This window comes from Trichoderma atroviride, chromosome 3 (assembly GCF_020647795.1).
Source record: "Trichoderma atroviride chromosome 3, complete sequence".
In the NCBI taxonomy this organism is placed as follows: Eukaryota; Fungi; Ascomycota; class Sordariomycetes; order Hypocreales; family Hypocreaceae; genus Trichoderma; species Trichoderma atroviride.
In genome coordinates this window covers 738,843-763,176 of record NC_089402.1, presented here as the reverse complement: position 1 = coordinate 763,176, position 24,334 = coordinate 738,843, and the positions used below count along the sequence as shown (strand labels likewise).

Genomic DNA, 24,334 nt, shown 5'->3' with positions numbered 1-24,334 from the left:
TCTTATTGGCTAATAGCCACGTTTGATTGGGCGGCGATTATTGGCTGCTGCACTGGGGCGGGTCCGGGGTGGAAGGAGGGGCCAGAGCTGCTGCGTCGTCGCTGCTGCTGTGCTGCGGCTTCCACTAGAAATTCCCACTAACGTGCCTTTTCCCGCCTGGCCTTATCGCTATTTTGGCTTTTCTGGGGCGGGCAAGAAGCGAAGGCGCAGCCGTCTGGGAGACCATTGGCACACAAATAATCAGAGAGGGGAAGGAGAGACGACGGCCCCCCCCCCCAAAGGAAGGGTTCTGGCCTTTTTAGATTGAGCATGTAGGTAGGCAGGTACTTCTGGATCAGAGGAAAAAAAGTACCCGTAGTGCTTGCTGCTAAAAGTTTTCCGGGGGAAGGAACGAAGCACAGGAGAGAGGAAAGAAGTCGCAAAAAAAAAAAATTGTTACTGTTACGTCTTCTTTTTGTCTGCGCTTGACTTCAATTGGCCGTCTCCTCCTCTTCTCTTACAAACCACCTACTTTCTTCTCTGCTTCTTCCTCTCCTCTCTTCTTATCTTTTCTTCTGCAGCCAAGGAGTAGGGGAGCAGATTCGGCAAAAAAAGGGAAAACAAGGTAAAAAGCAAGAAAAGGGCCGTCGACGGATTCGCTTGCCTTTTAACCTGCAGAGGGTGGTTCGATTTTCCTTCTTCTTGCCTTCTTTTATACTGGATTCGATTTGCCATCCAAGCGTGCACCGAGACAGCGCGCGCGACCCCCGCCAGCGTTTGATTTTCGCTTGACTTCGGCCTACGCTCTGCCTCTGGCGCTCGCCATCCCGCCGCAAACCGCCCCAACATCTCACCACCTTGTTGGTGGTTTCTGGGCACCCCGGAAATAGAGACGAAATGGCCCAATACACGAGCAACGCGAGTCCCGCCCAGTCGACTGCGACGGCAGCTTCAGCGCAGTCTTCGGCCCAGCAGCAGGCCGCCGCGGCCGCCGCGGGCAACTCGCAGAACTCGCAGCACAAGCGCGTCTACCAGGCGTGCATTCCATGTCGCCGCCGCAAGGTGCGATGCGACCTCGGCAGCGTTGACAACCCCCACGATCCGCCGTGCGTGCGCTGCCGTCGCGAGAGCAAGGACTGCTACTTCAGTGCCACCAGGCGCAAGCGAAAGACGGACGAGGAGGACAGCGACGCCGACGAGTATGTCATCCGCAATGGCCGCAAGAAGCTCCACGCCGCCGACAGCCCTCCGTTTTCACGATTCGATAAGCGACAATACAGCGACACGCCGCTGACGCCCGGAGGATCGACTGGCCGGTCTCAACCGCTGCGACGGCCCGATGGCTCCAAGGACAACGGCCGCCGGCGCGATGGCGAGTTTGGCGATGGCGATTCCAACCAGACGCTGGAGAACCTCGAGGCTCAGACCGTCATGAGGCAGGGCGTCTTTGGTCCTCACGATGCTCTCGACCTCCTCTACAAGGCCGCGACGGATAGGTTTGTCATGCCATCCTCGGTTGCTTTGGGTACTGCTAACGGCCAGTCCAGCCCGGCTGCCGATACACACAGGCGCCAGCCAAGCATGGCCTCGGTTGCTGCAGGGCCGCCACAACAGGCTCAGGCTGCAGACGAGCGTAACAACCGTGCCAGGTCAAGAGGGCCGTCCATGTCTGTCCGGCCAGAGCAGCCCGTTGATCCTAATCTGGATCGACCAACTCTGAGCGCCCAGCCCGGCTATGAAGATGCCCTAAGAGCTTGGTCAAGGTTTCGTTTTGTACGTGCAGGATGGTTCACTGCGCAGGAAGCCATCGAGTACATTGACTAGTAAGCCGAAATTCTAATCACATCTGTTGCAAAGCGATGAAACTGACTTTTATTCTCCCTGCTAGCTACTATAAATACCTTTCTCCACTTACACCGATTTCTCCTCCGACCTTTAGCAACCCTTCATCTCACTTGACACTCTTGACCGAAGAGCCTATTCTCACAGTCACTTTGCTTACAATCTCCTCAAGATACTGCCAACTTCCTGGCGCCGGTGGCATTTGTCGATCTCACGCCGTGCCCGAGCAGCTATGGACGTATTTGCGCGGTATGATTGAGAGATGTTTGTGGGGACAGGAAGCCTTTGGAGGTGGTTTCTGCGGCTCGGGATCTGCATCCACTTCAATGCTCACCGATGAGTCCCAAACAAGCAGCACGGCGCCTTGGCGGGGACTTCGCAAGGGCAGCTTGAGGACGCTGGGCACGATTGAGTCGCTATTGATCCTGACCGAGTGGCACCCTCGTGCCCTGCACTTTCCCCCAAATGAGGCTACCGATGAGCTGGTCCTCCCCATAGCCGAAGCTTCCCCGCTGATGGCATCTGAGGATGAGCTGCACAGAACAGTCGGACCAGGCATTGGCGGCAAGAGGATCGAGAGCTGGCTTGAGCCGGCATGGAGGAGCGATCGCATGTGCTGGATGCTTCTTAGCACTGCCATGGGACTGGCGTATGAGCTCGGTGTCTTTGATGACATTGATGAGCTTCTCAAGGATGATGCCATCACCCGACCAGAGTATAAAGATGAGGTCTATCGTCAACGTGCCAATCGCATCAAACGACTTCTGCTCATCTACACAAGCCAGCTTGCCGGACGCCTGGGCTGGACCAGCATGACGCCAGAGCACCTTAGAAAGGCTGACCCGGCCGTCGCTCGTCAGAGGCCCTTGACCACCGACAGCAGCAGCACGCCTGCGACGAATCCGTCCTCTTTGGCAAACGGTTTCAACTACGTCCCTGATCTCGAGCTCGATGACCAAATCATCCATTGCTGGGCAGGTATCAGCAACGCCATGCATCTTGGCAACGAGAAGCTTTTCAAAACCCGCAAGCACACCACGGAAATCATTCAGTCGGGCAAGTATGTTGACTTGCTCAGAGACTTTACGCCTCTTCTGAAGGACTGGTACCGAGAATTTGAGTTGTTCCGCCTGCCGCAGTATATCAGGCATATTCTTACCATTGAGTATGAATATGTGCGGATTTACATCAACTCCCTGTCATTACAGGCTGTAGTCGAGCGGTGTACTAGTAACGCGGGTAACACTAGCAACGGGGTACAGCCGATGCATCTTTCTCCTCAGACAATGATCAACTACGGAAAGCTGCCTCTCGGTCAGCTGGGAGGTTTCACTGTCCATGACCAGGAGTATGTGCGCGAGGTCGTGGAGGGAAGCCGGAATCTGCTCCGAACGGTTGTTGAGGGTCTGCTTCCCGGTGGCTATCTCAAGCACGCACCTGTACGAACATACTTTCGCATCATCAGCGGTGCCATGTTTTTGCTCAAGACTTTTGCCCTCGGTGCTCCTCGTTCCGACGTCAAGATGAGCATTGATTTGATGGATGCTACCGTGGAGGCTTTGCGCAACTGTATTGTTGACGACGTCCACTTGGGTATTCGCTTCGCCGACTTGTTGGAGTCTTTGACGAGCCGTCTGCGGAACCGCTTCATCCAAGCACCGATGCCGCAGGCATCTGCGAAAGCACAGAGTCCTGTTCCAGAGACGGGCAGCGCTGGTGGCGCACCGCCAGTGCAGAATGGAGAGAATGGAGAGAATGCAAACTGGGTGGGCAGCCACGCGCAGAGGCTTAGAGATGGCCTCAACGGACAGTGTAAGTTGAAAAATACCTTTTCTATCACGTTGAAATTTCCAGAAACTAATATGAAGCATTCTTAGACCGAGTACCAACTCCCACTGCTGAGGCGAACAACATCTCTGCCACGCCTTTTGACATCTCTGGTGGCAACTTCCCGTACCATGGGGCGTCATCAATTGGCCCCTCTACCCCTGCGGCTGAAAACAACACATCGGCTAACATGGACGTCAACTTGTTTGACGAATGGAACAATGCTGGGAGCGAGATGTGGTATCTGCCTCCTGGCCCGGCCTTTTTCCAGAACATGGAGAACAGCTCTGTTGCCATGACTGCTGAGGGTGTCAACGTTGGCGGATTGGATCTCCTGGAGTATATGGCCATGGACCCCGTGCATTTCCCCGGCTTGGATGGGGCTAACAGCGGAACGGCCAGCTAAGTAAAGCGGCGGTCTAATGCTAACTACAATGAGCGATGAATTTGGTTGACTTTTGGAGTGCATGGAATCTTAAAAAAGTTATGGATGTGGTACCGGAATATGGAGACAAGCCGTCTTGGGCATTTTATTACGTTTTACTAGTATTGTTTAGTTGGGCTACCATCGAAGACGATGGACATAGTTCAGATTTCTAATTTTAAAAATCTTGATGACGATTTTGTCTTTGAGACGCGTTTTATTGAATCCTGTTTTCGTGTATGGTCACTGGTCTTGTCATATGAGAAACGGGGCGGGAGCTTCTGTATATTGTCGAACAGTATCTGACAAACTGAAGTGACCATTTCAATACTCAACGAAAGCTTTTCCCCCCTGGCTTCCACCCCGAGAAAGCGAAAGCGTCTTCTCGAGGAATTTGAGGGTGAAGACGACGACAATACCACCCGGAAGGCGCAGGGAATTCGCCAAGAAGACCGTCCCTGCGTCTGCAATGGCCACTGGGGGGGGGGGGGGCAACGCGGAAAGAGTCGACTTCTCCATGTTGTACGTGGGCAGAGAGGCCATCCTCACCGGTTTGGAAGGCGTTGCTCTGCAACTGCGCTGATTTAAACAAAGCTGTGGGAGGAAGCTGGCTGCACTGTTTCGCCCATCTAATCTATGGGATGCTGGGAATGCTCCAGCGGTGCAGTCTTCTAAGTCGTGATGGTACTTGCGTTATGCCCATGCCGGAAGCGTAACAAAGGTAAGGGAGGTGTCTGATTTTAATGATGATGGATATAGCTACTATAAACAACAAGGTAATGTATTGAACGTGTAAATAGAGCTTGACCTCTGGGTTAAGTTATTGATGAATTGGGGATTTTGGAAATCAGCTGCGTTGTATTGAAGTAGCAGTAGTAGCAGCAGCAGTAAGTAATAGAACGGGGTTGCTGAAAACCTTTTCCCTTAAACTAGGATATGAGCTTGTAGCTGGGCTGTTGTATACCCCTGTTGTATTTCTAAGAAGCTACTTGCGCTCCTGATCTTTCATGTAGAACAAATGTAGAATATGCAAGTTAATATATAGCTGGAAACAGGTTGAGAAGAGGGTCTTGATCTTCCAAGGAACAAAGGCGATTCTGTATTTCAAGCAGCAAGTATACCTATTCTTTTTGGATAATATCCTTCTTCAAATCCATCATGCTCCTGTGTCTGACTTATTTCTCTGTCTTTAGACGGAGTTCCATATAGAAGAGTCTATGCAGCTGCAGCTACTGTTGTAGTACATACAGCCTTGTGGTCCGTTGAGCTAAAAAGCAGGGCGACCCTTGTGCTGCCTTATTTAGGCCGACATATATCCCCAAAACGTTGATTAATAATCATTACTCTCCAGCTGTTATGTCGCTACATTGTTGTTATTCTGGCTATTATTTCTCGCTTGTGACCAAATTTCAGTCAACAGCCCTTGTATAGTGGATTTATCGAATTCTTCTCTTGATGAGTGGTAACAATGTCTTCAATCACACCGACCTATATTCCGTCGCCGAACTGGGACATTCCCGCAGATAGCGACATCGTCGTTCTCGGGCGTCTGATTAAAGACGCCAAAAACCCCGAGAGCAAGATCCCCAAGAGCAGCAGCAGTCCCATCCCCCCACCCAAGATACATGAAGGAGAGAAGACCGACTGGCGGACCAATCTCGAGCGGGTTCACTCGGGCAAGATTGGGATCTGGGCCAAGTGCTTGCAGGCGATTGGGGGCCAGCTCAGTTTCACCCAGCTGCAGTCAGCGGCGGAGGATCATGAATTCGACGTTTTGGAGACTAGATATTTCCTGCCGGAGGATGAGTATCTCGCGCAGGCCATCAATGATCCGGGCGTGCAGGCGTATTTCCAAGTGTGCAACTGGAGAAAGCCCGTGTATCTGATTACTGGCATCAAGATTGCAAGGGGCTCCAAGGTTACCAGCGAGAGGAACACTGAGAGGTCGGCCCAGGCTGAGATCAAGGTCGATGCAACGGGCCTGGGCGTGCCTGTGGAGGTGGGACCAGAAGCAGCGTGGGAATCGAAAAAGAAGAGTGGCATATCGTTTGCTGGATCGACGGATTATATCTTTGCCTACCAGCTTATGAGGATGAAGCCGAAGAGGAAAGGTGCCGGATCGACAAATGAGAGTTATGTGAGGGGAGCTGTGTTTGACAAGGAAGAGAGCGGCGATGCTGCAGAAGTAGCCTTGCGGGACGTCTATGATGTCGAAGAGGAGACGGATGTCGGTTTCTCCGACACTTGGGAAAGCATTGAGACTGAGCAATAGATTGTATCGATTCTACAATTTTGAGTTATTGATCTTGAATTTCTGCATTTCTTTCATCCTTTTCCAGGCGAATGATATAACCTCTAGGAGGTGAAACTTTTCGAGTTTGAACCTGCTACTTTGGCCAGGCAATCTGCGAGGCCACATCACTTAGTCTTATTAAAATACTGCTGTATAAGAAGAATTGTACTATGCTAATAGTGTTGTAAAGTCTCAGATATATCTTCCAAGAGCCTATTATTCTCCAGCCGTGAAAGCGTCAGGAAACTCCAAGGGAGCAAGCTCTCTTTGTTATCAAGATCCTTTGCGCACATACGATGCTTCAGAACAGCCAACATGCCGCCCATTTCTTGCAATCGCGAGGGCAAGTCCTTGTATACGAGCTGGTCTTCACGCGAAGAGGCCTTTACCGCCATGCGAGCGCATCCTAGCAGATTTGCTGCCAGGCCCGCGGCCACGGGCGTGGCATACGACGTCCCAGAGACGTGTTTGATGACATACCCTCGTGGGTTGTCCAAGGCTGGTATCTTGACCGGAACGCCCTCACCGAGAGCATACAGTATAGGGTGGAAATCGTTTTCCGAGGGATTGAATGTAGACCTACACCCATCACCCATCGTCGAGCTGATGCCAATCACTGAGGGATTCCGTGCGGGCCACGCCATGAGCTTGTGAGCGCCATCGTTGCGGGTGGCTGCAAAAAACAGCGGTGGCTTTTCGACTTTGGAGGCCTTTTTCATTGCGTCTTGGATTAGAGGTATTGGTTTGTCGAAGCCGAAGCACATGACGATTATGTCAACCTTCCATTCATTGGTTGCTCGGCCAATAGCCTAGAGTTGTTAGCATTTCTATTTGCCTAGTTGTTGGGGAATGATTACCTCGGCGATGCTTTTGTAGATTTCAGCAGCCATATTAGGATTTGCCAGATTGTCTCCGCTCTTGAACACTCTCGCAACGTGCAGGTCAGCTTCTGGGGCAACTTCCAGAATGATTTGGCCCACGCGTGAGCCATGGCCGTTGCGATCAACTCTCCAGCTGCAATCAGCATCATCTTTCGTGCTAGGAAGAAAGCTTTCCGATGCTCCCACGTTTACCCGTCCTTCAGCTTCATAATTTTCTTGGAGACTTTCGGGTAATTGGAGGCCTGTGTCAAGCATGGCAATCTTAACACGGGTTGACTCTCTGTCTGGCATATTTTCGCAGCGCTCCATGCAGCGTTCGACTAGATCGTGCACGCCGTCCAATTGTCCTTTCCATTCCTTTGCCGCCTGCTGCCTGTGAAAGCGCCCGGTATTAGTGTGCTAGAGGCTTGAAGGGGGAGCAAGTGTTGGCATACTTGTGAAGTTGATGTTCATCATTATGGTCAAAAGATCCAGTCTTGCTAGTTTCGTTCTTTATTGCTATGCCATCGTGCAAAGCGCTCAGCGAAATCTCATACCCCTTGGAAAGCTCTTCTTCAAGTGGGAACAAAATCCTCTTGAAGATGTACTCCCTGATTGCAAAATCACCATCTGGTACCGCTCTATCGAACTGGTTTCCCCTGAATTCTTTTGGCTCGATGCAAGCCTTGATTGCCCGATAGAGGCCATCGGGGACAGTTATAGAGCTTTGCTTCCATTTGTCCAAGTAGACGAGGGCAGTGTAGCAGCGATCATCGGCCTCTTTAAAGTCTATGGGACGGCCACGTGCTATTTCGAGAAGTAGTATACCCAGGGACAGAATGTCGGGGAAGCGATGAGGCTGGTTCAAGTTTCTCGACTCGGTTCTCAAAGTTGCAGAAGCACAACTTGCTGTTAAATAAGGTTTGGTAATATCAGGCGTTGAGCGTGAGTGCAAGGCGAGAAAACAAATGTTCTCGTTGCTCAAGCTGGCCTGTAGCCACGGCCCTTTAATGAGATGCAGGAGAGACGTGGTCAAGATGAATGAGAGGATCAAACGGTCCTTTCTCTCCGTGTCCGACAATATGGACTGATTCTTATACTGGCTTGGCCCGAGGAGCTCTTTCAGTGACTTGAATCCACTGCCATGTACTCGCGGGGAGCATGAAGGATTGGTCTCAGCGTCGGCTTCTAGCTGCCACAGCTTATTTGAAAAGATGGCCATCCTTGGGCGGATTCCAGTCCTGACATCTCGTATGATTTCATATACACCATGCGTCACTTCTCTGCTGTCGGCGTATACACTCCTACTACCCCATTAACTCGGGCTCAGCTACATGTCAACATTACTTACTCTCTGCTATGGATAACAATCTCTGTGTCTTGCCAATGTTCACTCGGCATATCAGTTGGGAACAAGATTCGGAAAAGTGCCTTGGTCCTTGATAGACTTTGGCCATGCCTCGGAGCCGTCTCAAAGCGCTGATGCTGAGTCAGATTCAGGCGCGTCTTGCGGTTAATGTATGAGGCAACCGGGCACTGGGGCAAATGCGAGGCGCCGAGGCACTGGCATGGCCACGGCCAGTTCCTGCTCAGCACTTCGAAAAGTGTCTTGGTGAGGCCCTTGATATGCTGTAACGGGTAATCTGTGAATCTGGCGGTGCACGAGGAGCCGTCCTCGATGGAAGATGGCTGTAAATCGTATAAGAATGACGACGCTGATTGAAGACTGTGCAGCAGCTGATTCCGCTTAGAGGAGCTGCTGCTGTCGATACGGACGATGGCAGTCAGCGCCGTCACGGACTCTTCGTCCAATCTGTCATCATCGGGTAGAATCCTGCGAAGAGCGCGCAGCTTTGGATACGTTTCGCCCTCCTTTCGTTGGAGACCGAGGCGCTTGCATACTCTGGCGTTCTTGCTGTTCCAGGACAGGAAGCGTGTCTCCAGCTCGTGCAGGACTCTCGAGAGCTCGTCCCGGATCTCGTCTTCATACTCGTCGGCCGAAAGTCTCTGCAGCGTTTCAAACGCGCCCCAGATGTGAAGAGCGCTGTGCAGGTTGAAGGCGCCGGCTTTGAAGCCAATGTAGAAGCTCAGCAGCGCCTCGCTGTTTCCGGCGGCCTCCAAGAGCGAGTAGTTGATTTCCGCCAGGGCAATGAAAGTAGGCAGCACCGCGACGAGGAGTTCATATATGTCTTCTATGCTGCAAACCGGCGCTGGGGCTTTGAACGGGGGCCACGGTAAAAACATGACGGCTGTGGAGTGTAGACTTTGGAGTGTCGACTTTGAGGCTGGAGAGGCTTCCAGCCGCATCGTCTAAGTTTGGGTCAGGGGCGGATACTGACTGACTTAATGGGTTCCGCCCAAAGGTTGGGCGTTTAAAAAGGCGCAAGGATTGTCCAATGGATTCGAGAGATTGCGATGCGACTTCAGTGCGGGGAACGCTGTGTACATAATGCAGGTACATGTACCGGCCGAGCCTGATATCAACAAGGCAGGATGCATGTAAAATGCAAAATGTCATGATGCCCGCTCAAAGCGTTTATAGTGGTGAGCAAAGCTGCTGTGCTGCGCTGATTGAAGTCACCTTGGTCGAATAAAGCCACCCTGTTTGACCAAAGCCCTCTTGTTTGAACGAAGCCACCTAGTTTGATCGTTGTCAGCCGATGTGATCAAGGTCAACAGCATCGTTTGAAGTCGCCTTGTTTGATCGAGGCCACCTAGGAAAGCAGGCAAGTTACCTTTTGCTTCCGGCGCGTTCCTTTTGCCTCCTTCTAACAGCTACTTTCTTCTATGAGGAAATTTATATTAATCTATAGATAGAAAACAGGACCTCCTCCTGTACAGAGTGCATCAAGATTTGATTAGAGCGGTGTAACGTAATAGGCTGCTTTGTATGAAAGCGGCATTAAAAGAAGGTAGGTAGCTTTTATGGAGTGTTTCAACGTGGCAGAAACAACTATCGCAGTACACTAAAAAAAGGCATATAAAACTCTAAAAAACAGGTATATTTTACATCGCCAAGGCGGTAAAAGATTCTGCTCGAACTAATTGCCATTTTTAAGCTCCATTTAGCGTTGGCCTTTTTGCCCATTAATGGAAATAATAGAAACAAAGCTGGGAGCGCGATTTTCTCCGGTTGGCACCTTTGCAATCATCTCTCCATCTTTTACGGCGAATCGCACATGATGAGTGAGGACGAAAAGCAGCATTATCCACAGCTGTCAGAGGAGAGGCTGTCAGATCTTCGAGAATCATCTGTCCGATGCAGGGAACTTCTCCATCAGTTATCTATCCACGATGGCGCCAGGGTCAGAGAGCAAATGGCGAGCTTCAACATCTGGGCTGCGAATATGGGTGTTTTCCGTCAAGGCCGGCAGTCCATCGCCTCTCGTCTAAGTAGCGCACCAGAAATCAGCAAATTGATTCAACAACTTCTCGAGACGCTCAAGCGCGACGTCGGTAATTAAGACTTTGGCTACTCGAGCTCAAATAGTTGAGACTAACATTTTGGTGTAGAAAAGGAGCTCTCCCGAAAGGAGTGCGAAGAAGAAAGCTCATCTGATAGCCAGTCCAATGACTCGTCTGATCGGTCTTCCATTTCCTCTTATAGGCCAATCAAGCCACCTGAGCCATCTGAGCCATCGGAAGATGACGATGCAGCACCCCCGTCACATTCGCGCACCTGGACGTCCATCGAAAATACCATCACCAGCCTTCGTCAACTCGCAATAACTGTTCAGCGAGCGGGGAACCAGCATCGTCAAGAGCGCACTGAAAGGTTCAAGACTAATAACGCAGAACTGTATCAGTTGTTTGAGAGATGCGCGAGACAAAAGGTTGAACATCTCTTTCCCAACGCGAGCATAATTTTGCAAGAACGTATGGCTCGGTCAGTTGCAACTCGCCGAATCCGATTCTTGTACCTCAATCGGCATCAGAAAAAGATTTCCACGTTGGGGAAAACAGCACCAGTGCTGCAACGAGAGCCAGAGCCGATAGAAGCGGATCCCGCCCAAGCAGCGTCTCCCGCTGGGTATCAAGAAACAAGGGATATTGCTTCCCCTTCTCTTAGAACAAGGACGGGCATCAATCCAAGTATTATATTGTCAAACACCATAGCTACTAAGCTCGACATAAAAAACCTTCATCCGGCGCAGAACAAGCGAGCAGAGTCTGTTACATCCGTGGTGATCCCTACAGGCACATTCCCTTCAATACCGAAAATGGATTCTACGGGCACTTCATTTACTTGTCCATTCTGTTTTCTCATCTGCCCAGCAGAAGAAGCCAAAGGAAAGAAGCAGTGGTGGTAAGTATGATTTTTGACATTGTATGCCTCCTGTGTACAATAACAGTTACTGATTCAGTGCTTCGGTTTAACAAGGAACCATTTAGTTCATGACTTTGAACCTTTCTTCTGTGTAGCTGATTCTTGCTCGTCACCACTCAACTGTGCAAGTACATATAAGAGCTTGCTCATTCATATGCGAGAAGTGCACTCGCAGCCGCGCTGGCAATGCTTGCAGTGCCAATCTCTCTCCCCTACTTCTGGATTATATTTAAACCCGGCAGAGTTGGAAGAACACATAACAAATGTCCATAGCAACGATGTTGCCGAATCACTTCGCCCTACAATCGTGAAGCACAGCAAGCTTCACGATCAACCAGCTCTGCAGGATTGTCCATTCTGTGGCGGATTCCCAGAGGAGCTTGAGGAGAAGTACACAGATCGGGACTGCAGAGAGGCACGCAAAGCTCTAGAGAAGCACGTCGAACAGCATTTCATCACTGTGGCCCTCATTCTGGTTCCAATAGAAATGGAGCATCAACCGGATGACGAAAACGATGACGACAATTCGGAAGCCCAGAGAGACAACCGCAGCGAACTTGACCTCGATGGAATAGGTGTTATACCCGAAGATAAATGCTCTGATGATGCCTGCGACTGCAAAGATGATGCAAAAGACTCTTCCTTGGACAATTCTGCCTTTGAAGATGATCCATCTCACAGTGATGATGTGGATATTCAAGACGAATGGAAATTCTGGTCAGACCGCAAAGCGTACCAGCACCTTGCTGATGACATAAAGCTCAGGGAGTACTTTAAAATTGAGACGGTCCAGGATGCCATGGAAGAGATCCCTGCTGTCAACCTCCAAGATGGCAATGGCGTGTCCCCGTTTCTTGCTGCGAGCGCCAACGGTCATCTAAGCGTTATGAGGCAACTGATTGAGAATGGTGCCGACATTCACCAGTTAGACGAGGATGGTAACGATGCACTTTTCAAAGCAACCTCCAATGGACACATCGGGGCGGTCGAGTTTCTCATCGAAAAAGGCGCTCACCGCCAGTTATCAAGCTATCTCTCAACTTCCACAACTCCGCCAATCTTGGCCGCGTTGAAGAACGGCTCTTTTGACCTGGCTCGACTACTCCTCGAGCAGGAAGAAGATCTCAATGTCAAGATTGGAAGCAAAAAACAGACAATTCTGCATGTAGCGATTTCCGAAGGGCAAACCGATATTGCGAAGCTGCTCATCGATCGTGTGGACCTTGCGCTGCAAGATGCAGACAGACAAACGCCTCTCTTTGTAGCCTGTTCATATGGACGTACTGAGATTGCAGAGCTCCTCATCCAGCACAAGGTCAACTTAATGACACCCGATAAGAAGAGGAGAACACCCCTGCATGCTGCGTGTGCCAACTGTCACTTGGAAGTGGCCAGACTACTAGTTGACAACGGTGCCGATGCCATGAATGTTGATGCAAAGGGAACAACAGCACTTTCCGTGGCTGCCTTGGCAGGAGCGCTTGAAATCGTTCAAATGTTTCTTGAACAGGGAGCAGCTGCCAATGCGGACCATCACGCCGCTCTACTTGGAGCATCCGCAGGGGGCCATGTTGGCATAGTCGAGCTGTTGATCAAGTGGCGTGACGGTGAGGGCATCACGGAGCCGGATTCCAAGAATTTGGCGCTTATGCATGCTTCTAGCAATGGCCACGCCGGCGTTGTATCGCTGCTGCTGGAGAACGGCGCAAAGCTTGACAGTCCCGACCCGTTTGGTGGAACGCCTCTTTACGAAGCGTGCCGCAATGGCCATCTAGAGGTGGCCAGGTTACTGATCGAGAAAGGCGCCGACATCAATGCGACGGCTACGCAGAGACGACAAACGCCACTCATGGCAACATGCCAGACTGGCCACATGTATGTCGATCTGGCAGCTCTGCTGCTAGATAAGGGTGCCGATATCAACGCCCTGAACATTGATGAGATGAATGCGGCGTTTCTGGCAGCCGAAAATGGCCAGCTAGAGGTGCTCCGGCTGCTCCTCTCACGGGGCGTCGACATCTTCCACAGGACCGTGAAGGGCTTGCTGCCTATTCATGTGGCTTCCCAGCGCGGCCATTCCAAAACTGTTGACCTTTTGATTGAGAATGGCTCCGATGCCTCGGTAGCCAAAGAGGATGGCAACACCCCGCTCATACTGGCAACCGTCTATCACAATACCAATGTGGTCATAGTTCTCCTCAAGCGTGGAGCGTATATTGATGCCAAAAATGTTCATGGCCAGACATCGCTTTTGATAGCGAGCCGTGAAGGTGATGCCAAGATAGCTAAGCTGCTGGTTGATAGCCGCGCCAATGTATCCAGCGCGGATCATGAGGGACGGACACCATTATTTCACGCTTCTAGCAACGGGCATCTTGAGATTGTCAAACTACTCCTGGACAGTGGAGCGGATATGACGCCCAACAATGAGGGACAAACGCCTTATGATGTGGCATCCACCCATGGCCACGTCGAGATTCTTGAACTCTTGGGTAAACCGGGGAGCTGATGTAACCGCAGCAAGTAACGCAGGACATGGACGATGACGTTGTTATCTCCAGGAACTGGATTTCAGTTGCGGATACAAGCTTCGTTTTAGATTGTGGGGGCTTAGTGTTCTCTTTTCAGCTTCAAGAAGGCTTTCAATTTGGATAATGGCTTCGAGGCCGTGTCAGAGAATAGCGCTTTATGAGCATCAGTAGCATTAGTAGAGGTAGTAAAGGTGTATAGAGTATAGATGGTTAATATAGTGAATATAATAGATGTGAGAGCCGTGATCGACGTAAAAGCCCATGCTATAGCTGGGGTGCTGGACAACTTTTCCCTACAACATTGCCTTCTTACCGTAAGCAAGCAAAAGAACAAACAAATTGACACACTCAAGAGACAACACAGAACAAACAAATTGACACACTCAAGAGACAACACAGAACAATCATCTTAATTTTTTTTTTATATTATCGTTCGGTTTGGCAATAGTCGCTGTTGGAGTATTTTTATCGCTAAAGATGGCGTTGCCGCGTCTTCGAAAATTGGGTCGGGTGAGGGTGAAGGCGGCGTTTTGGTTGTAATTTTATTAGGGCTTCCCGAGGCTTGGCGATCTCTTTGAATTTTAGTTTTAATAAAAGCTATTATAAGGGATAATCGCTTTAAGGTTAAGTCAGAGAGTAGCACTTTCTTAATACTAGTAGGTGTGTAAGGGGAAAGTTCTGGACGTCAATACTTAGGGCAGTGAGCGAATCATTCTATACTCCCCCCGGTACTACCATCATTTACGTTGGCATCTTAGATATGTAGACCTCGGTTTATTCATAACTACGGTCGTGTTTCAATACTTGGTTGGTAGTAAAGCTATTATCACCAGCTCTTGAGCTTGAACTTGATGAAGTAAAGTAGGAGTTGCGTTGAGATCTAGCCCTTAGAATACTATTAAAAAGAGTAAGAAGTTCTGACAGTTCCCCGGGGGGCGCCGGGCGGGGGGGATGGGGGTGTTTAAGTTTTTAATATTATTCCAGCCTTCAGTTTCAGTCACAGTTACAGATCCTGCAAAGGTGCTTTCAACAAATACCCTTCTATTACGCGCGTCGGTATTGTTCGGTGCATCCAGTCGCACCATACTGGCCAGCGTTACAGTGATATTCAAAGTTATAGTTGCAGTCTGAAATTTATATATATGAAGTTCTTGATAGTTTCTTTTTCTTTAAAACAAAATTCCACGCACTGGAGTCGGTAGTGGACCTCTGCCAAAACCATAAGCGACTAGATGGATTACCAATACGATAAGCAATAAGTAATGCAGAGACAATAACAACAATGCTTATAGGAGCTACGGACTGTTAATAACATGAAATCAGGCATTCGGGAAAAGGCTAAAGGGTGGCATAACGTACTTCCAACACGCCACAGTTCCCAGCTTGTTGGATTACTGGTATCACCAGTAAGCTGAGAAACATTCTGGCCAAAGTAAGAGGTAAAGAAGGACAGCGGAAGCTATAGGCACATCTGTTAGGTTTCAGTTTTTACGATAAAAAGCCCTGATTGACTCACAAAGATGATAGTGATGATTGTAAAGAGCATAGTAACATGCCCTTGTTGTGTTGTAGAGCGAGCTTCCATTAGGGCTGCTGTCGGCTGCTTGAGATCTAGAAGACTAAGTAGCTGAGTTTGGAGGTAATTGTGTTAGAATATTGGCGATAAATCATTTGAATAAGACCACCACCTACCATCTTGTGCGTCCTTTCCCCTTCTCGAATTAACTTCTCCAATTCCACGATTAGAAGCAGTAGAGTCTCGTCGGCTGACACAACAGTGTCACGAGTTGCACCTTCCAATTTTTCAGCTAATTTTCTGGTTGTCTCAATAGAATCCTCTAAACTCCTTTCAACTGAATTGTTGGTGACAAAGATGGCCCCCCCCGTGGAACACGCATGTGTTGAAGACGGTTAACATGTTCGCCCGGCCGCTGTTAGCGAGTGAATTTTCCGAAGCTTGACAACGACGTAGAGCCAATATAAGAGATTTCAGAACTTCTCTTTGTTTATCAGCAAGATTAAGAATTATCTTCAATTCGTCAATTATATCGACCACCTGAAGAACTAGCTTTAAGTCTTGCTCGTAAGCAGCTGCCGTAGGTCGATGGTATGCTCTCATGTGGAAGTCTTCAAAAGATTGGACCTGTTCGGCGGCCTGAATAACAGTTTAGCTAAGAGAATCATCTTGCACGCTTTGGAAATAGTTCTCACCTTTTTGCTTACTACTAACCTAAAAATCTCTATGAGGTCGATAATATTTTTATTATCCTGACGAAAAAGATATGACGAAGCTTCTTTAAATAAAATTGAGAATAGGTCCCAAACGGTTTCAGAATTACCGCAAGACTCCTGCATGCTCTTATAGATGCTAGTAAACCCGTCGGGACTGTACTGAAAATCTTGGGATGGGAAGCATGATAGGATAGTCTCTAAAATAAGATAATTTGAGGTCAGTCATGGGCTCAAAATTGTGTCATGATTGGTGTTGCATACTATCATCAAGGACCCAACACCAAAGCTGGTCAATCATGATCATGAAGCTATCATCTACCGCAGCTTCAGTTCTCTGATCAGTCTTCTGTGTTCCTGTCCATTTCGAAATTACTTGATCACGGTCCCTAGAACTCGTGTCGTCCAGAGAATCGTAGTAAAATTGATCTAGAGTTCGCCTTGTGTGAAGGGAAAGAGGTTTTTTCAAATAAAAACGTGATAAGGAATTTTCCATCCTAGTCCTGTTATCGGACGGGCGCGAAGAAATTAATTGGGAGCCAGCTTGCTCTTGGGAACCAGCTTGCTCTTGGGAACCAGCTTGCTCAATCGGTTTGTAAGATGGACTTAGTAAGCGAAATTGGCCAAAGATATCCCAACTCATAAATGGAAGCTTAATAAAAATATTGTTTCCGTTAGCTACAGTTTATTTTGAGATATGGGGAGTTTGAAGACTTACATAGAGTGCGAGTAAAGGTTGTCTCAGCTCATCAGAGTTTTCGAAATCTTTACCCGGGAGCTGCGCCGGGTAATAATTATCATCTAATCCATAAGCCTCAATATTTCCAGGTTGTCTCGAGGGAATATTTAATTCCTTGCTCATAGTACAAGAAGGCTCCATGTGTTGGGAGTGAGGAGGTTTGTTCCCTCGATATCGAGGCCCTGGCCGTACCTTAAGATCCCACATTTGCTCCCAGTTTTTTTGGTCGAGACCACCAGCTCTTTCGAACCATTTTCCCATGAACATGTCAACCCATGATCTGTTGTTCGCCGGAATATGAAACCACCGTAGCTTGGAAAGGTTGGACTCTGTTTGGGCTGCATTGTGAATTTCAATCTCATCATCGTGAATTCTGGCTTCATTGTGAATGTTGAACTCCTCGCTTTTGAGATCTGCGACAGTGAAATGACTTTTTATGACACTATTCCTGTATATGGTATGAAACAAAACTTTACAGTCTGCAAGAAATGTATCAAGCTCGGGAGATTCTGGTGAGTGGGAACTCATGGTGTACTCCTCTGCTTGCATATGAAACTTAGTCGTGAGGGAGTATATCTGTTGATTGTCAGTCAGATTAGTAGGTCAGGACAGAGTATATATAGGTATCTACCTACATAGGTAAGTAGGTGAAGCAGGGGCATTGGACGCTACATGTCTATATGTGCCCAACTGATGCCTGAAGTATAGCAGCCCAACGGTTCTCCAAAAAATTCAGGCATCATAGCAGGCTCTGGGGGCGCACACGTGTCTGCATACCATGCAGGTAACACCGCGTAGAGAGTAAAGGCCTTTCACCGTTCTACATCAGAATGTTGAAGTCTACTTTCTCTCCATTGAATACTGGTCTTCCTTCTAATTCTAGATACTAAGCTACTGTCAGGCCTCTGGCACTCTTAAATTACTACTCAGGAGAAACAACAAATCTCCTGCAGTTGAACATCTCTTCTCATCAGACCTAAAGTCTATGCTGTAGCTTGAGCTGACTTAGCTGAGCTTTTGACTTAAGTACCTAATTAGGTTTGCTAGGCTACAGCTGCGGTACAATATAACAACACAGCGCTGTAGGGGGAAGCTGTCCGGCACCCCAATCTCATTTTCTAACACCCCTGCTGCAGCTTAACGACATGAAGGCAGTTGGTCCACGTATTGAATATGCAACCAGACTGCTAGATATGTTGAGAAGTTATAGTATGAGTAGCAGTAGTAGAGATAGGTAGTAAAAGCGTATGTGGTAGAGATATTCGAGAGAGTAGGTGTAATAGCAGTGATAGCAGTAGTACAGGTAGCCTATGCTACAGCTGGGGTGCTGGATAACAAAATGGGGGTGCTGGGAAATCTTTCCCTTATAATAATGCCTTCTGACCACAAGCAAGCAAAGGAATAAACAAGTTGACACACTCAAGAGACAACACGAACAGTCATCCTATCATTTTTTCTTTCCATTTTTTTTATTTTTCAATTAAATATTTCCATCCACCACCATCCACCTCCCTAATCTCCAGCCCTCAAAAAAAGACATAGAAGAAGAAATAGAATAAACAAACATAAAAAGAAGTGTGCGGTGTGTATATATGTGAGTGTAGTACAAATGTGTGAAAAGGTAGAAGAAGAAAAAAAGTGACCCGAAGAAATTAGCTAGCTAAACAGCAAAAGAACAGTTTGTTGTAGCAAAATAAAAAAACAGCGAAATAAAAGAAAAAAAAAAAGCGACAAAAAGGATTTTTCTTTGTGGAGTGGTATCATGTGAGTGTGTTCCATCTTTTTCCCTTTCCTTGAAGGAAAAACAGATGAGTAATAACAAGTGAAATGGTTTGGTGCTCGTCGAGGTGTGTGCGTGTATGTGTAGGTAGTGTAGAGAAGAGGGCAAACGGGAAAGGCAGACAGACAAGAAAAAAGGTTGTACAAGCACACTCTTTTTGAAGAGTGCATCTTTCGCTTGTGGGGGTATAAAACCATCCTCCAACGAATATTGTGTTGTTCAAAAGTTCAAATGACCACCCTTTCCCGCTCTAGAACCTCCTTTTCCTGTCCCAACCTTCTATGTCTAGTAGATATGTTAAGCGTAGTGTTTGAGTGAAAGGAGAGAGGCGGAGGGAGAGAGAAAAAGGATGGATACGGGAAAAGAGGCAAGTAGAGTTCAGCTCCAAGGTGCTGTAAGAAGATATTCCGACATCGTCAGACATGAAAGAGTATGTTGGGTCCTCATGAAAGTAGAGGACTTTGCCTTTTCAACAGGTTTGTCTCAAACAGGGTGAGTAAGTTTCAGCACTTATTGGCTATAGTTAGCATGAGCAGCTTGCAAAACTAAAGTAGAGTTAGCATATTCTTCACATGTACAGAGGCGACGGGCAACCCACCATGCAGCACATTAAGCTGTCCCGTCCTATCCTCACACGCCAACTGGATCGCCGTCCCCTCCACAAAGTCCAACACGACACTATTCGGCAGCTCCTGCACCTCCACGTCCGGCGTGTACGGCTGTCGAAACTCGCCCAAAAAGTACCGCTTGGGCCCCACGACGGCGCGCCCGCTCTGCGTCCCCGCGGCGAGGATGATGAAGCCCTGGGTGTCGAGGCACAGGTTTCGTCGCTTCCACAGGAGACTATCCGGGAACTGGACGTTGACGTCGCCCAGGTCCGATACGATGGCCGCATCGCCAGAGGCGGTGGGGGGAGCCGCCTTGCGGGCCTGTGTGGCAGGAGTGGCGGTGCTAGTGGCGGTTGTGATGCTGGTGGCAGTGGTGTTGATGCTGTCTTCTACCGAAGAAGTCTTGCTCTTGGACGAGCCCGTGGAAAAGTTGGACAGCTTGCGCATGAAGCGCCCGGCGCGGGACGACTTCTTGTCCCGCTCATCGCCAGAATACGAATCCTCCGTCACACTAGAGTTAGCTAGGTTATCGCGATCAAGCGTGATTGAGCGCCGGCTGCTGGGCGACTGTGTTGTTGTCCTAGAAACTATCGTTTGGCGCATGTTAGTCGAGACAGTCACCGACTTCCGCGGGTCTTTGAAAAAACCCTTAACCGTATTCAGCGAGGATCGCCTACCCATGTCATCCTCGCCGTCGCGCTCGAGAGACCTCGACCTCCGTCCTGAGTCGTCGTGGTCACCCGCGAGCTGCTGCTGCTGATAGCCGTACTCAGAGACATCCTGCCTCGAGGCCAGGCTTGGGTCTCGCAACATTCTCGGCGTAACGGCTATCGATTCCGGTCGTCCTCGCGACTGAGGTCCCGGTGCTAGGCTGTTTGCGCTCGACGGTGCGCCGAGGGGCTCAAACATGGAAACCCGACTGACGACGGACCCGGATCTCTGCAGGCGTACTCTGCCCGTGTCCAGCGGCAGCGGAAACTCATCCTGCGATGGCGTTGGCGATGCAGCCCTCCCCTTGAGCGACTTTGTCCTGTCCATCACGGACGGCGGCCGGGACGTGTCCCTCTTCTGGACGGCGAAAAAGGTCGACTGCGGGCGCTCTCGACTTTCCGGGCGAGCCTGATCGCCTGATGTCGCCGAGAGCTTCTCGAGCGCCTTGATGCGCTGCGAGATGCTCGACCCGACGGTGGGCTTCATGGTGGCGAGGCTGGCCGACTGCTGCTGCGTGATTTTGTGTAGGAAAGCTGCGCCGGAGCTCAAAGAACGCGCCGTAGACTGAGTTACATCTGTCGGAGCGATGTAGTTGCCACGGACAGGATTAGAGACTGTTCGAACAGTGTGCGCCTGTGGAGCTCTTGCGCCTAGCGGGCCATTCGCAATTGTAGCACTGGGGAAGACAGGGGTGAGCGGAGATTTGGTGGCACTCATTGGCTTATTATCATTCTGCACCGTTGCGTCGCCGCGCTGAGTCGCCTCCTTGCTGGCGTGTGCAGGCGCAGCTGTAGCTGCAGCTGCAGCGGCATCGCGATCGTCATGCTTTTCCGCTGCGGCCTGCTGCTTTGGCTCCGTCGTCCGATCTGTCTGGATCGGTGGACTGCTAGCCGAGGGTTTGGATCCTGCCTTGGGCTCGTCGGGAGTGGCCGCCGCCTCATTAGCCGTCCCAGCTGCTGGACTCGATTCCTGCGCCGCGGACAATGGGCCCTCGCGCTGGAGATCCATCAAAGGCGTCGTCGCTACGGTGGTTTTGGCGGCCGAGTCTGCAGTGTCGACCAAATCTTGCGTTGAGAGTTTAGGCCCAGAAGGCAGTGGAGCAGACTTTACTGGCGGTAATTCCCCTTTGTCTGCTGCCTGCGCAACATCGCCGGGGGTGTCGCTGAGTGGAATCTCGGCTGCACCAGATCCCATGCCTTTTAATGATGCAGCTGGTGGGGCTTTTGACGTCGGAATATGCGCCGAGAACTGAGAAATTGGCTCTGCAATCCCTTTTTTCTCCTTTTCATTTTCGGGGTTAGCCGATCCCTTATTAGCGGCCCCAGTAGCTTGCTCAGCTGCTATAGCTGTGGTGGATTCCAATGCGACTGAAATGGCATTATCTCTGGTTGGAACCGCGCTCGATTTCTTTTCTTCTGGCAATGATGCAGCAGCAGCAGACGACGATGATGGTGACGATGATGACGACGGGATTTTCTCTTCTTTTGCCTTTGACTTTTCAACATCAACAAACCCTGGCTTTGACGCAGTGACAGCGCCATGGACAGTCTCATCTGTGGGATCCGAAAGTGAAGACGCAGCAGTCGACTCATCGTGCTCCGAGGAGGCAACTCTTGAGCTTTGAGCGCGAGATTCTGATCGGGCAGTCTCCTCAGAGACTTCATCAATTTGGGCAAGCGGGGACGACGACGGGAGACTACTCAAAACGACGCCAGAATCCGTATGGCTAATGGATGCTGCCCGATGGTCGATTTCTTCGCTCTTCTGAATTTCATCCTCTTCATCCTCTTCTTCGTCGTCGTCGTCGTCATCGTCATCGTCATCGTCATCATCATGAATATGCGAAGAGTGCTCAAAGTCTGGATCCTCTCCCCCCCTCAACACCATAACCTTTTCTTCGGCGCCTGGTGTTGCCCCTTCTGCAGACTGTTGCTTCAACAGCTCCTGCTGCTTCTTCCTCTTTTCTCTCAGCTTCATGGCCTTCATAAGCCTAGCCTTCTCAGGCGTAATAGTAGGCTTCGCCGGCGCCGCTGGTACGGACAGCGTCTCAGCGCCAGTGGCTGTGGAGGGTCGCGATGCATCACCACTAATTCCCAACGCATCGTTTAACGCACGGGCAGCATCAGTAGGCGGCTCCATCTCTGGAGTCTCTTCCTGAATCAAGGACGCAGAGTCTGTGTCCTTGCTCTTGCTCTTCTTCCCTCCCTTTCCAAATAACTTGTATCCGACCGGAAGCGACGAAACGGGCCTAAAGTTTCCGGCGACTTGGGGTCTAATCGTAATATCGGCCTTGGGCCGAGGAGCAAGCTTCACTTTCGGTTTACCTGTTGGGTAATAGCTATAGATGTCTGACCGGCTGTCGGTCGTGTCGATTGACTTGGTAGGTGAAGTCGGTCTGTCGTGAATGCCCGTGAATTTGGGCACTTCAGATGTGTTTGAGGCTGAAAATTTGCTATGTTCTGGAGAAGCTGCCAGTTCAGAATTTAATTTGACCTCGTCTGTAGTTGTAGATTTGTCGCCAGGTGTTTGCGGCCGTTCGCCATCGGGCTCCGATCCTATGGACTGTCGCTTCGACGACCGTTGTTCCACCACTTCCTCCTCTTCGGCGATTTCCATCAACCGTCGTCTTCTAGAGCTCGTAGATGATGCTGTAGATGCAGATGCGGCGTGCAAAGAACAGGCAGCAGATAGCTTCGTATCCTTCAATTCGGCGGCGGTGGAAATCTCGTATATGGCATCGTAGGGAGAGAATCGTTCGCAGACGGCGGTGAAGTGTACGGCAACTCGAGCTGGTTTGCGGACAAATTAGTAAACCATGATTCGCATCTCGTCGCATCGCATTGCGCGACATTGCAGATCGCCCGCCGATCAAAGAACGGACATGAGAGGAAAAGCTAACCTTGTATAAGTCGAGAGCAGTCTTCTGGCAAATATTTGACAATGACATTCCTTCGCCGGTATCGCAAGAAGCCATACAATGGGCTGTTCTCGTCAAAGCCCTCGACGGCGTTTCGGATTTCGGCAATGCCTCCATTTCCCTTGTCCAGCAGCTCGACCTCGTCGCGACTCGAATACTTGATCAAGAACCTATAGATTGAGCAAAAAAAGAGCAGGAAAGTCTCAGCAAATCGCATCTTATATACCACACTTGAAGAGACCAGAGTTGAATCATGCATACCATCCTCCAGGCTCCGCAACACCAGCCTGATGCGCCTCTACAATCTTAGGATCGTCCAAGCCGTTCAGCGACATACTGTCTGCGATATAGCGCGGATATCTATGTTTCGATCGTTTGCGCCAACCAGCTCAGCCAAGTCCAGCTCAACCAAGCTGGATATCGAGGGAGAAAACAAGAACGAAATGAATGGAGGGTACGAGTAGCGAGAGACAGCAAAACGAGCGAAGAGTAACAGCAAATAGTCACGAGGGACTGCGAGATGCCCAACGCGCTGCGCCGGCTGTGCGAGCGAGCGTCTGTCTGTCTCACCACCAATTCTCAGGGGCAAGTTGCGACGACGTCGACATGGAGACGAGCAAAATCGCGACGTGGGGGAAGGCGGGATACGCAGAATCAGCCTTTTCGGATGCTTCTCCTACGCTTCGGTTCGGGTCCAACGATGGAGAGAAGTTGAGTGGTCTTTGCCCGCCGGAACGGAATTACATGCAGCTGCAGCTTTTTTTCGTCAAGGATCTGGCCCGACACACGCTTGTTTTCCCTCCCTCTGTCACTTTCGTATGCTCACTCGCTCTTACGACGCCTGTTGGCTGCGGCACAAAACAAACGAAGTTCCGTGACAGATCGAACGGGACCTGGCTTAGACAAGAGTCCACCTGCGTAACTAAGCGCCGCGCCGTAGATGCATGGAGGCAAGGGGGGCGCGCCAAAGAATCCCATGCAATGCAAGACCTGCTTTTGGTGCCACCCACACAGCAAAGCAGCTCTTCGATGTTTTTACCCAAAACGAGATCGAGAACGGGTCTTTTTTCGCGGCATGTATTCCTGGCTGTAGCCCGCGGTCTGCTGGGAATCAAGACGGGCAAACACGAGCTGTCCAAATAAGCACCCCTTGCTCAGCCAAACACGAGATCCATTGACCAGAAGACGACGAGAGAAGAGCAGCCAAGACATTGTCTACAGCCGGCCTTCCATTCCACTTCTCTGGTTAGGCAATCTTAAGGGGGGT

The 24,334-nt window shown here is 50.0% G+C and overlaps 7 protein-coding genes across 7 annotated transcripts; 3 read left to right on the top strand and 4 right to left on the bottom strand.

Annotated features, from left to right (window-relative positions):
* Positions 1-20: 20 nt before the first annotated feature.
* Positions 21-4,280, top strand: TrAtP1_005469 (uncharacterized protein). The gene is made up of 4 exons (XM_014089298.2): positions 21-1,475; positions 1,527-1,802; positions 1,868-3,633; positions 3,699-4,280. Exons 1-4 carry the CDS (start codon positions 877-879, stop codon positions 4,052-4,054), a joined length of 2,997 nt encoding a protein of 998 aa, XP_013944773.1. The 5' UTR covers positions 21-876; the 3' UTR covers positions 4,055-4,280.
* A 116-nt stretch (positions 4,281-4,396) lies between these two features.
* On the bottom strand, positions 4,397-4,615 carry TrAtP1_005468 (uncharacterized protein; the record flags this gene model as incomplete). Its single annotated transcript, XM_066112720.1, has 1 exon — positions 4,397-4,615. The coding sequence occupies one exon, from the start codon at positions 4,613-4,615 to the stop codon at positions 4,397-4,399; it is 219 nt and encodes a 72-aa protein (XP_065968805.1).
* Positions 4,616-5,425: 810 nt separating this feature from the next.
* TrAtP1_005466 (uncharacterized protein) lies at positions 5,426-9,639 on the bottom strand. Its single transcript, XM_066112719.1, has 4 exons — positions 8,577-9,639; positions 7,681-8,529; positions 7,223-7,619; positions 5,426-7,174 (listed from the first exon to the last, which is right to left on the bottom strand). The coding sequence occupies exons 1-4, from the start codon at positions 9,530-9,532 to the stop codon at positions 6,539-6,541; spliced, it is 2,838 nt and encodes a 945-aa protein (XP_065968804.1). The 5' UTR covers positions 9,533-9,639; the 3' UTR covers positions 5,426-6,538.
* Positions 5,541-6,344, top strand: TrAtP1_005467 (uncharacterized protein; the record flags this gene model as incomplete). The annotated part of the gene is made up of 1 exon (XM_014088955.1): positions 5,541-6,344. The coding sequence occupies one exon, from the start codon at positions 5,541-5,543 to the stop codon at positions 6,342-6,344; it is 804 nt and encodes a 267-aa protein (XP_013944430.1).
* TrAtP1_005465 (uncharacterized protein) lies at positions 9,640-14,315 on the top strand. The gene is made up of 5 exons (XM_066112718.1): positions 9,640-9,951; positions 10,050-10,224; positions 10,285-10,681; positions 10,739-11,531; positions 11,607-14,315. Exons 3-5 carry the CDS (start codon positions 10,405-10,407, stop codon positions 14,059-14,061), a joined length of 3,525 nt encoding a protein of 1,174 aa, XP_065968803.1. The 5' UTR covers positions 9,640-9,951; positions 10,050-10,224; positions 10,285-10,404; the 3' UTR covers positions 14,062-14,315.
* A 2,525-nt stretch (positions 14,316-16,840) lies between these two features.
* Positions 16,841-17,579, bottom strand: TrAtP1_005464 (uncharacterized protein; the record flags this gene model as incomplete). The annotated part of the gene is made up of 2 exons (XM_066112717.1): positions 16,841-16,891; positions 17,031-17,579. 2 exons carry the CDS (start codon positions 17,577-17,579, stop codon positions 16,841-16,843), a joined length of 600 nt encoding a protein of 199 aa, XP_065968802.1.
* A 597-nt stretch (positions 17,580-18,176) lies between these two features.
* TrAtP1_005463 (uncharacterized protein) lies at positions 18,177-24,241 on the bottom strand. Its single transcript, XM_014088912.2, has 4 exons — positions 23,329-24,241; positions 23,050-23,237; positions 19,430-22,939; positions 18,177-19,376 (listed from the first exon to the last, which is right to left on the bottom strand). The coding sequence occupies exons 1-4, from the start codon at positions 23,400-23,402 to the stop codon at positions 19,342-19,344; spliced, it is 3,807 nt and encodes a 1,268-aa protein (XP_013944387.1). The 5' UTR covers positions 23,403-24,241; the 3' UTR covers positions 18,177-19,341.
* Positions 24,242-24,334: the final 93 nt, after the last annotated feature.

Bases quoted from the DNA above. Each gene is read 5' to 3' on its own strand.
- TrAtP1_005469 (XM_014089298.2), top strand. From the start codon at position 877: ATGGCCCAATACACGAGCAACGCGAGTCCCGCCCAGTCGACTGCGACG. The intron at 1,476-1,526 runs GTTTGTCATGCC...CGGCCAGTCCAG, and splicing joins TACAAGGCCGCGACGGATAG to CCCGGCTGCCGATACACACA. The intron at 3,634-3,698 runs GTAAGTTGAAAA...AAGCATTCTTAG, and splicing joins AGATGGCCTCAACGGACAGT to ACCGAGTACCAACTCCCACT.
- TrAtP1_005466 (XM_066112719.1), bottom strand. From the start codon at position 9,532: ATGCGGCTGGAAGCCTCTCCAGCCTCAAAGTCGACACTCCAAAGTCTA. The intron at 7,620-7,680 runs GTATGCCAACAC...GCGCTTTCACAG, and splicing joins GATGAACATCAACTTCACAA to GCAGCAGGCGGCAAAGGAAT. The intron at 7,175-7,222 runs GTAATCATTCCC...TAACAACTCTAG, and splicing joins TCTACAAAAGCATCGCCGAG to GCTATTGGCCGAGCAACCAA.
- TrAtP1_005465 (XM_066112718.1), top strand. From the start codon at position 10,405: ATGATGAGTGAGGACGAAAAGCAGCATTATCCACAGCTGTCAGAGGAG. The intron at 10,682-10,738 runs GTAATTAAGACT...ATTTTGGTGTAG, and splicing joins GACGCTCAAGCGCGACGTCG to AAAAGGAGCTCTCCCGAAAG. The intron at 11,532-11,606 runs GTAAGTATGATT...CGGTTTAACAAG, and splicing joins AAAGGAAAGAAGCAGTGGTG to GAACCATTTAGTTCATGACT.
- TrAtP1_005463 (XM_014088912.2), bottom strand. From the start codon at position 23,402: ATGTCGCTGAACGGCTTGGACGATCCTAAGATTGTAGAGGCGCATCAG. The intron at 23,238-23,328 runs GTATGCATGATT...CTCAATCTATAG, and splicing joins GTTGCGGAGCCTGGAGGATG to GTTCTTGATCAAGTATTCGA. The intron at 19,377-19,429 runs GTGGGTTGCCCG...ACTCTACTTTAG, and splicing joins ACAGCTTAATGTGCTGCATG to TTTTGCAAGCTGCTCATGCT.